At 45.5% G+C, this 11,245-nt stretch overlaps 1 protein-coding gene across 4 annotated transcripts; it reads right to left on the bottom strand.

The window, feature by feature from the left end:
* Window positions 1-2,850: 2,850 nt before the first annotated feature.
* NRB4 (mediator of RNA polymerase II transcription subunit 15a-like protein) lies at window positions 2,851-9,714 on the bottom strand. Of its 4 annotated transcripts, none has more exons than XM_078587009.1 (11): window positions 9,557-9,714; window positions 8,793-8,904; window positions 8,558-8,672; window positions 7,049-8,371; window positions 6,690-6,757; window positions 5,769-5,843; window positions 4,368-5,660; window positions 3,974-4,297; window positions 3,708-3,890; window positions 3,490-3,578; window positions 2,851-3,211 (listed from the first exon to the last, which is right to left on the bottom strand). In XM_078587009.1, the coding sequence occupies exons 1-11, from the start codon at window positions 9,688-9,690 to the stop codon at window positions 3,004-3,006; spliced, it is 3,924 nt and encodes a 1,307-aa protein (XP_078443135.1). In that variant the 5' UTR covers window positions 9,691-9,714; the 3' UTR covers window positions 2,851-3,003. The 4 variants fall into 4 exon arrangements, with proteins under 4 accessions (XP_078443135.1, XP_078443137.1, XP_078443136.1 ...); XM_078587011.1 differs by having other exon boundaries at window positions 3,974-4,291; XM_078587010.1 differs by having other exon boundaries at window positions 7,049-8,368.
* Between the last annotated feature and the right edge of the window lie 1,531 nt (window positions 9,715-11,245).

The following is an 11,245-nucleotide window of genomic DNA, read 5'->3' as shown; positions in this document are numbered from 1 at the left end:
AAGACGCATTTGTATACAAACTTCATTCATCAACTTTGGCTTGTGTTTTTATTTCTAATTCGTGCTCTTTTCCTCTATTGTTCTTGATCTTAACAATCGGCAATTGACTGTTTCCCCTTTTTTTAGCCATCCTTATAGACGTTGTCGCCCCTATATTTTATTTTCAAGTTAAATTCTTGAGGAGACTTAGAACCAGTTAATATGTTCGGGATTCTATGATCAATAAATGTTGCCAAAATGAAAGAGGAACTTCTAAATAGATCTGACTAAGCATGATCTAAATATCTGCGAGTGAATCCTCAAGCTTTCCGCTCAAATATGTCCTGAACGATTATTAAATTTGGCTAGGATAAACATTCTTTAAGTTAATGAGGAATTAAACTTTCGACACCAAAGAGTTCAGGCGTACCTTGGCATCGTAGTGCGTGAAGAGGATGCGGGAAATTCTGATCGTGACGAGGCTGGGCGAATCCGGTCGTTGAGCGGCCCACTGGACGAGGACGATGCTGGGCGTTCCGGGCGTTGAACGGCCCTGGTTGACTGCAGATGTTGTGGTCGCAGAGTCAAGCGTAGGCGAACACCTGCCCGCGCGCAGCGCGCGTAGGGTGCGCGGAGCACACGGAGCGCGCGGAGCGCCGGCGCGCGCACGGAGTGCGCGGAGTGTGACGAAGCGCACCCTACGCGCGCTTCGCGCACACGGCTTGGAGCGTCGGACGGCATCGACGACGATCGGCGGCCTGGGATGCTCTGGGTGGCGGCCTAGGACGTGGCTTGGGCGGCCTAGGCGAGGACAGCCTGGGTGTCCTAGCGGGGCTGCCTGGGCAGCCTGGGCAGCCTGAGCTGGGGCGGCTTGAGCGTCCCTGGCGGGAGGTCTGGGCGGCCTTGGCTGGGGCGGCTTGGGCGTCCTGGCAGGGCGGCCTGGGCGGCCTCGGCTGGGGCGGCCTGGGCGTCCTGGCGGGGCGGCCTGGGTGGCCTCCGCTGGGGCGTTCTGGGCGGTTCGGCTGGGGCAGACTGGGCGTCCTGGCGGGGCGGCATGGGCGGCTTGGCTGGGCGGCCTGGGAGAGAGAGAGAGGGTGGGAGAGAGAGGGGAAAGAAAGAGATAAGGAGAGGGAGAGAGGATGGTGAAAGAGGAAGGAGAGGGGACGGGAGGCCGACGTCGCGAGGCGGCGGCGGCGGCGGCGGCGGTGACGGCTAGGGTTCAGAGGGGTAGGGAGGTTGGGCAGTCCTCCAAGAAGAGTTAAACAAAACTCAATTCTTGAAATTATGACTGCCTAGGAGTTTCTTGAAAACAATGGCCTTTATGTAGGCCTTGGATGAAAGAGAAATTGACGAGAAAGTAAAGACGTGCGCCGTGTCACGCCAAAGGGCAGTTGTGGATCTGCCTTTGGCGTCGTGTCATGACGCGCGTAGAGACGTGCGCGGGTGGAGACGTGCTAGTTGGCGGTTGTGGCGTGTCCGCTTTAGTGTTGACTCCGGTTGATCGTGGCGGGTTGACTTCAGTTGACTCCGGTTGACCGTGGCCCATAGCAGGCGTGTTGACTCCGATTGACCGTGGTGACGCGTTCGTCGATGATATGTTGGCGTCCTCGCTATCACAATGTAATTTAGCAATAAATATTAACTCATTTTAAATGTCAAACTTTCAATTTAAATGACTATGCTTTCAATATTGTACTTATTGAGTTTCAGTTTCCCTTACCATGATTTCAACCAAGTTCTAAATAAATAAGTTGTATTTGTGAAGCATTGATTCACTTAATTCAAGCATTTGTGTGATTTGTGCATGGCCAATGCATCCAATATCGACTCCATCTGGTGAATTCATCAGTTACAGCATACGGTGAAATTTTGTGGTTCTCTTACTGAGTGATATCAGTACATCTGAGCAATTTAATATTTGTATAAACTAGCACATCATTGATCCAGTGATATGAGAAATAGTAATACCTAATTTTGTCATCAACCAGAGTACTATGACTCTTCTTTTGATAAGAAATTCATTATATGAAATAATGTTCTCAAATCTACATGATATCTGAACATTATGGCTCTATTTTTAAGCAGACGACATCAATAATTCTAAAATTAAGTTTGGTATTTTTTGTATCTTTATACGCCAAAAAATTCATAGTAGGAAAAAATATTATTATTTTATGTGTCCATCATTTTATGCTTAATCAACCTGGTTTTTTTGCCGATGTAATGGCCAAACAAAATGCCACAGATTTATGTGATTCTAAGCGGATAGGCCTACAGACGCAGAATCTACTTAAAAAATAAATCCACATTTTTGCGTTTCATGCTATTTTATTAAGTTCCATTACTTCAATTTTCACGCTGAAAAAAATGTTGCTCAATTGAGTCCATTGTTAGGCAATCCCTGACAGTGAGTCTAAGAATAAAGCTTCTATAATCTTCTTGAATGAGTTTTATAAAATCGTTACAGTCTCAGCATTACAAATTATGAGATAATCATGAATGAACTTTTTATTTGGTATATTGGGTAAAATATATTCAACATGTTTGGACAAAATGCTGGATGCTGCCATAGTCACAAATTGTTTAGGAAGTTACAAACACATGGAGTCTCCACACCATAAGCAGAGCCAAATATAATTCATTATTTATCCCTTCACAAAGGAAAGGCAACATGGCATTGTTTCCGTGCAATCTAAATGCAATGATAAACTCACAGAAACCATGTCAGTTTTATTTTTTCCGACATCAAGTACGGCGAAAAATGTTCCCCAGAATGGTTCAGGTGAAAGGGGTTGGCCCACTTAAAATTCTCTCTTCACTTCCCTTAGAACCAAGCTACTTGCTGATTGGAGCAAGGGAAAAGCCATGGCATGCGTATAAAGTGTCAATTAAAATTTTTTTTTGAAAGAAAAAGTGTCAATTAATACAGGGCATGAACAATTACACATATACAATCATATAATTGAAACATAACAAAAGATTCCAAGGGGTACCAGTGGGGGCAATTGATGTACGAAAAGGTGGTCAGGCACCGACGCAATTCTCCCAGGTGCCGTAGGCGGAGGTGAAGGTGCCGCCGCCGAGCTTGCAGGCATAGTCCTCCACCACCCTGCGGGCGCACATCTCCCAAGTGCTTGCCATCTCCTTCAGCGACATGGGCTGTGCCAAGGACCGAAGGGACATGCTGAACCTTGACTTTGCCTTGGCAGACAGATCTCCTGACTCCTCCGTACTGTCCGTTTAGTACCATCTTAGATTGAGAAAGGAAGAACAGCAAAGAGAGAGATATACAGAGACAAATAGAGATACAGATACAGATAGACTGATATATAAAGAGTGATGGAGACAGATAGATGCAGAGAAAGAAGGATGGAGACAGATAGGAGAGAGGTAGAGAGAGAAAGGGGGAGAGATAGTGAGAGGAAGGAGAGGGAGAGAGAGAATTGTAGAGAGAGAGAGAGAGAGAGAGATGGATGGAGTGGGAGAAGGGAAGAGAGAGGTTTGTGTTACCTGAAGTCTGTTGACATCTTGTCAAGGAGAACAGGAGATGAGAGAGGGTAGGTGGAGGGAACAAGTAGCCGCATCGGAGACATGGGAAACTGCGACAACAGCAAACAAAGTGTTCATCAATCACAATGTTCACAAGACGTGGATGAGAGAGGGTAGGTGGAGAGATGAAAGCCCGTTTGGAATTCACAATGTTCTCCGTGGCGGTTCATTTCTCTCACCATATGAACGGATGCCAAGTGTGATTTTAGTACAGGGCTGAGAGCGACAGCACGGTAAGAGCACTTGACCACCATCCCATCGGCGAATGCAGCTGGGTCTGCACCTTCGTCAGCAATGTCCACCACAGAGTCGATTAACTGTCGATTTATCTCCCTGATCTCATCTAACAGTGCCACTCTTGCCTGCATGTTGCGACACCCATGTTAATACCAATACATAACCATGAGCATTTTCGACGGAGATAACCAATTTGAGTTTCTGTTACCTCAGATTTGAGTTTCTTCTTTTTGGAAGAGGCCGTTGACTCTAATTCTGCCTCCTCATTTTTTGCACTTGCGACTGATGACGCAGCAATCAACGGCATGGCATTGGCATGCCGTTTCATCTTCTTGGCATTGCCTGAAACTTCTTGAGACGCCATAAAGCTCCTGGCTTGCAGGCGGCACTTGGTTATTGCAACGAGATCTTCTCCGATCGCAGCCCGCGAACCATTTCCGGGCGCTGACCCAGCCATCCGATCAGACATGCTCAGCACAGACCCAATATCACTCAGAGATGAACTCAGAGCCGTTTGCGACAGCGACTGCACCTAAAAATTCTAAAATAATAAATAAATAAAAGATAAAATAGAACGCTCAATAAACGAGAAAGAAACTAACCGCTTTGACCAATCGATCAATGGGTTTCTCGGTTGCCTTTGTCTTGGCAGATGCCGCGACAACGACATTAGCTTGGCCGCCATCAGCACTGACGTAATCGGCAAGCAAGGGTGATGCTGAGATACCAGGCGTGCCAACGGTCAATGACTGAACCTGCGGAGGAGCAGCAGTCACCTGCTGGAGAGCAACATTCGACCCAGTCAATGGGAAGCTGGACATCTGCTTGTCATGGTCTCCTGGCAAAGGCGACGGAACCAATGGCGTGGACGGTGAGGGAGAGATAAAGGGAGAGTTCGAGGATTGCAAAGGGGTTGCCGCTTTGGGTATAGATGATAACAGAGATTGATCAACTTGAGGGGAGGAATGCTGAGAAATCTGAGGAGACGGGGCTTGAAGACTCTGAGGAGACGAGATGGGGTATGAAGATGAGGCGGGCCCTGGCTTGAGCTGCTGATGGTAGGCCTGACGTGTCCCTCCGGAGAAATGCGGCTGAAAGAGACCTGGTTTCATGGCGGCAGCCTGCCTAGACTTCATATCAGCCATCTCGTTCATGTGATGGAGCTGCGGCATCTGAGATGACGGTGGTGGCTGCTTCAGCTGCTGGTGCTGAAGATACTGCGTTTGCAATGGTTTCTGCTGCTGCTGCATCTGGCGTTGCTGCTGCATCTGTTGTTTCATTTGCTGGGACTGCATGAGCTGCTGGTACGGGTGCTGTTCCTGTTTTACATGTTGCACAAGTGGGTTCATGGTATTGGGCTGACCCATTTGGTGCATTGCAGGCTGAGCGGATGTCCCAAAAGTCGTTTGCTGGAATGATCCCACACCGCCCATTCCCCCATCTTGCATGGAGCTCAAGCCAACAGATTGGGCTGAATCTAATGCAGTTGGCCCAGACTGAAGGGCATTCATCATATTTTGAGGTGTGGAAATTGGCATTGGCATGGTCATGTTCTGCATGGTCGAGCCCCCAGAAGACGGCATTGATTGAACATGGGCATCAAGTTGCTGGAGAGGAGCCGGAGATGATGGCTGTACTGGCATGGGTTGACTGTTTCCACTGTGATGTGAGAATTGTTGCTGGACTTGAGCCTGCTGGCCAAGGGTTCTTCTTCTGTTGGAAGTGATAATGTTGAACATTTGCTTCTCAAGGTTCGGTAAGGTGTCCTTCAGATGCGGTGGTATATTGCTCTTGGGAAGTCGAAATAAGGTTAGATACTGGTATATCCGCTCCTTGATCTTTTTTAAGTTCTCCAGTTGCTCAGACTGCTTCCCCGCTGGAATTAAAGATTCGCTCTGTTTGAGAAAGAAAATCAATGATTACCAATTTTGATCCAAAAAATAACACGAGATAAAAGAAGAGAAGGTTTACAGGGAAAAAATACAAAATCCAAGGGAGAAAACCTGCTGGATTCTTTGGGCAATTCTCTGGTGCAGCTCATTAATATCCGTATAGTACAGCTCCCTCATGCTTTGGATCTTAGATTCAAAAGTAATAGATAAGACACTTGATCGGAACATGAGGCTAGCAGATAGATTTCAAAAATTAGTTAAAAAGAGAAATAATGTCTTCAAGATCTAATATAAACCAAAATGCCAAAATGTTCATCACAGTTCGTCTTCTTCGATGCTTCGCAGCATGAAAATTTTGATGGGATACAAATAATGCAATAATTCAACAACCTAATCATTGAAGAGTAGCATACTTATACAGGGCGGACTACTGTTGGTTCAAAAAGGATAAGTCCTAGGGACGTCTCCAGATGGCGCTTACAAGATGAATAGACGGAAGGGAGAAGAATAAGGAGCATATCCCAGACATACATTTTTCCCTGCTGGTTTTTTATGACAACAGTGACAGGTATTACTTTGTGCGGACAATAAATTGTACATGAAAATCAAGATCAAATAGAGCATAAGGCTGTGATCTCTATCTCCACCAGAGTATGATATATCTCCATTTGTCAGCAGACAGCCACCACTTCCCTCGTTTAACCTTCTTCTATTTTTTACTTTCTTTTATTAAACCCTATTAAGTCTTGTTATTGTAGAAATACCCTTATGATGGCGGATCCATCGTATTGGGTCTGCGAGACCCAATAACTGTAAACCCAGTTTAAATACTGGGAAACCTTTTGAATCGTGAAGGTTTTTTTCTTTGGTTGAATCTGTCTCTCCCTTCCTCCCTCTCTCTCTCTCTCTCTCTCTCTCTCTGGCGGCTAGGGTTTGAACAGGTGGAGAAGCTCCACGACTGCAGGATCAGCTAGAAGCTGACACCATTTATTACAAAGCTATCTAGCAGGAAATTAAGGTAAGAAAATTCACCTTTTGATACGTCTCATCCAACCAATCTGGGCCGGGTTGGTTCATTTGTGACGTGGATTCAATTGAATCTGCATCAAACGTATTGGAATAACCAAAAAATAAGCATATTTTTAAGAAACATCACGGCCGAAATTGTTCAGAACAGTAAAGTATCTACAGAGATAATCCAATATAATATTTATGCCTCCCACAAACAAACCGGTCTGCGAAGCTGAGGAATTTTTAACGAATGATCACAAACAGGAATAAACTGTGCGCACCTTAAGTAGGAATGTACACTATGATTACCATTCCCGGGCACAGCAAAAACGTTATCACATATATCAGTTAAAAAAAAGATAATAGAGACACTGACTTACTTGGGGACGCTTCTGGAAGACCTCTTTGAGATTGATACATGGGTTTTTGTTTTTCAAATGTATTTTGCTGTTGCAGAAGAACATTTGGAGCCTGTAATTTTTGCTGCATCTGCTGCATTTCCCTTTGCAAGGAATTTCCCTGCTGCTGAAGTTGCACGGACTGCCCTTGCATCTGAGGCATATGCTGTTGTTGAGCTTGTGATTGAACCATCGACTGACCAGTTTGCTGAGCCGCTTGCTGTTGCTGCAAAGCAGTTTTCTGTGGCTGCATGACATGCATTGTCTGATGCTGCTGATGGATATTTGCGATGTTAGATTGTGATCCCATCAGTGTCGACTGTTGTTGCAGATGTGGGACAACCTGCTGGTGTAGTGACATGCCCTGTTGGCTGAGCATCTGCTGTGGCTGCTGCATGGGCATAAGATTTCCCTGCTGAACACTCAACCTTCTTTGCTGCTGTATTTCAGAGATACTGTTTTGTTGGTTAAGAAGTTGAGCTTGCTGCAAATGGGATGTATTGGACTGGTTATTAAGAAGTTGTTGCTGTTGTTGTTGTTGCTGTTGCTGCTGCTGCTGCTGGAGAGAGGAAGCCTGAGAAAGTCCAGGCGTCGTTTGCGACTGCTGTTGCCTGAGAACTGTGTGAGGATGCTGCTGCATAAGACCTGAAGAAGTCTGTTGCAGTACATTTGCTTGGCTTTGATGATGCATCATCGAAGGTTGACTCTGTTGAAGAGAAGTTTGACCTGATTGCAGACTAGACATTTGAGATGCCGACAACAGGGATTGCTGTTGCTGCTGTTGCTGCTGCTGCTGTTGTTGCTGTTGTAGCTGCTGCTGCTGCTGTTGCTGTTGCTGCTGCTGCTGCTGATGTTGCTGCATTTGAGATTGCAAGAGGGAATTGTGTTGAAGCTTTGCCTTCAACATCTGTTGTTGCTGCAATTGCTGTGGGTACAAATGCGAATTTTGTGGCTGCTGATGAGGAACAAGTGGTTGCTGAAGTGATTTTCCCTGAATCTGTCTCTGAGAGTTGGCATAAATGTTGGGCGCCATGCCTTGCCCAGCAGAATTAACCATGTTTTGGGAGATACCAGACATACTCTGCAAACTTGATGCCTGGCCAACGCTGGACACTGATTGTGGATGCCCATTTACAGAAGGCACCGTTGTGCTTAAGCTGGCTGAACCTTGCACCATGGTAGATGATATGTTATTTTGAATGCCAGAGGATAGAGGTTGTTGGCGCGTTTGAGTTTGATTAGGCAGTGGCATTTGCAGTGATTGGCCCGTGTTTTGTACCTGTTGCTGTAGAACGTGTGAGCCTGCTGACAACAAAAAAATTCTTATCTCCTGGAGACATTCGAAATTCTCAGAATAAAATCATCATTTTGGGGATATGTTGGATGGCAAGCTACATTGATAGAACGCCAAACGACTTCATAAAATTGACAAAAATAGAAAAAGAAATAAGACTTTAAACTCGTTTTAAGACAATTATTCCGCTTTTGTACCATCAGCCGCATTCGGGTTGGAGGAATTCGGTGGCATTTGATTAGTACTGCCTGTGTTCTGGGTCTTTGATTCCATCGTAAGCATCTTCAGTGATATCTTCCTGAGGTAATCAGTCTGAAAAGGAAGTTCATACGACATGGGGATTCCACATGAGTATCAGAGATCACTCAAGTAGTGTACGGTGTTCTTTATTATTAAATCAATGTCAAAGCTAAAAAAATATCCTTAAACAACCTGACTGATGGCCGCAGTAAATATTTTCTCCTCAAATCGCATGGCGATTTTCCTTAATTCTCCAAGATTCTCTGGTCCATAGATTGGGAGGTGTCTTTGCAGAGTATCCATTCTGAAAGCAACAGACGAGGCCCAGTAATCTCAACACTGTGTCTCACCAGAAAAGGAGGATATAACTCAAGTGGGAACCAGTGGCTCATGACTAAATCTATATCAAATATTTCACATCTCTTCTCCACGGCAAATCAAAAAGCCACAACATTCGTAGCGTGTCCACATCATGCATGACAACGAAATTGGAGATAATAAACAGAGTGATATCGCCATATTAATGTTATGAATAAAAGAGATATGGACTTGTTTCCCTCGCCGGGACTCCAGGGTTCAAGTATGATCAATAAAATGTTTTTAGCAAAACAAAACGGCTGAAAAAAAGTCTACAAATAGCAGAAGGCGGGTCACTTTAAAAATCATTTCTTGATGATTCGGTTTCTGATCCTTCTATATTAAACAGATACTACCCTTCGCAAGGTCCAAAAGTCGATCCGTCGAAATGGGCTCAGAGGTTTGTTGAAGTGGCCACAATCTAAAAAGTGTAACGCCGCCGCCGATCAATCAGAGGATCAACGCGTACCACGAAACGATCAAGTGATATCACCAAAGAAAAACGCCGAAGGCCCATGAGCACCGGTGATGATAGAAAGATCGATAGGGCAAAGGGATTGATATAATTGAAAGGGAAGAAAGGAAGAAAGACGGCTCACATCTTGTTCACGATCCGCGTTCGGGCATCGGGTTGAAGCTGCGTTCTCCAGTCTCCGGACGAAGCGCTATCGATCGTCGACATGGCAGAGCTGTCGCTCTGCGCTGCCCTCCAACTTCCGCCGCTCCCTTCCATCGGATGAACACCCGCCACGACTGCGTTATAACACATTATAACAAGTTACGGCGTAGGCGTTGAAAAATTAAAATTTCCCCTAATTTGTAAAGTATTTTTGTATCAAAGCGCCTCAAAACATATTTATTCCCTTAAACCACCACCAGATATTTCCCTTATTGGGCTCTCTCTATTCCCTATTTAATAATATTGTCATAATGATCTCACCTATCTATGGAAGGTCCAAACGTGCAAATGAATTTTTTTTGCGTCACTGTGCAGTGCCGAGCGAATTTCGCACACCGCACCGCACAACATATTCGTGCATCACACTGCACACCGCACTAGGGATCGACAAACGTCATCCGTCACGTCACACGTCACCGTGACGGACATGTGATGGATGACATGATAGTGACGGTGACAGAATGCATGGGGCGTGACGGTGACGGTGACGGTGACGTGTGACGGGCTGTGTGTGACAGTGACGTGACGGTGACGGGATACCTCGGACCCGTGACGTGACGACAGGTCTGTCACAGATGACGACCGTGACTTATTAACATAGTAAAATAAATAATAAAATAGTAAAATAAATAATAAAATAGTAAAATAAATAATAAAATAGTAAAATAAATAATATTATACTTCGACTACGTTAATTAACATAGTAAAAATAAATATTATTATTTCGGTCACCGGTGACGGTGACGGCGTCACGGTGACGGTGACGTGACGGAACGAGGAAGAAGGGACGCGTGACGAGCACGTGACCAAATTTTTCAAAATCCTCGGACGCATGGCGAGACGGTGACTTGACGAACATTTCATCATGTCACCGTTCGTCACACATCGTCATCCGTCCCGTCACTTCCGGGGCGTCACGTCCCGGACGTGCCGTTTCCTACACCGCACAGACCTCTGTGCAGTGCGAATTGGTGCGAATGTGCAATTTTTATGAAGGCCCCCCTCGTCCTCTCTCACTCACTCTAGGAGTCTCGGTCGACGGTCGCTGACTATCCACATAAAGATTAAATTGAAATGCCGGAGAAGAGTTGACATAATCATCAACATTCGTGCAGTCGAAAATTTGCACGGGCGGTGCGAAAATTCAAAAATTCTCATGGCCTTCTCTACGTCTATCTATCCCCCTGCCCATTAATAACATTGCCATGTCTCTATAAGGCATGGGGAAGAATGAAGATGACAGAATAAGATGGATGGGACAGAACAGCTCTCAATCCGTAATTGGTCACATAGTCTGCCGTTAAGGCTCAGGTCTTCTCGAGAACCCATACATCCCTTGTCAGTGTATGGACAACTAGGAGCAACCCCATGAGGAGCAAAGCTACTTTGGGAGTGAGGCGGTCCGTGGCTGGATTGAAGGGATGACTAAGTGGACCGAGGATGGTCTTAAATCCAAGGGAAGTCTGGGGGAAGGAATGTGATGCAATAGAATGGGAGGCATGTATGTGTTCCATTACCGATCTGTGATCAGGACGGATGACTGACAAGGGGCGGAATGAATGGCATACTTTTCAAACAAGTAGGTATGAGGGGACATTCTTAACATGTT

This window comes from Wolffia australiana, chromosome 15 (assembly GCF_029677425.1).
Source record: "Wolffia australiana isolate 7733 chromosome 15, ASM2967742v1".
NCBI lineage: Eukaryota > Viridiplantae > Streptophyta > Magnoliopsida > Alismatales > Araceae > Wolffia > Wolffia australiana.
Note: the sequence above shows the minus strand (reverse complement) of the source record. Positions and strands in the feature narration are given on the sequence as shown.

Excerpts from the sequence above, each read along its gene's own strand:
- NRB4 (XM_078587009.1), bottom strand. The coding sequence starts at position 9,690 with ATGGAAGGGAGCGGCGGAAGTTGGAGGGCAGCGCAGAGCGACAGCTCT. Across the intron at positions 8,673-8,792 it reads TTACTGCGGCCATCAGTCAG|ACTGATTACCTCAGGAAGAT; the intron begins GTTGTTTAAGGA and ends CTTCCTTTTCAG. Across the intron at positions 5,661-5,768 it reads TTGCCCAAAGAATCCAGCAG|AGCGAATCTTTAATTCCAGC; the intron begins GTTTTCTCCCTT and ends TTTCTCAAACAG.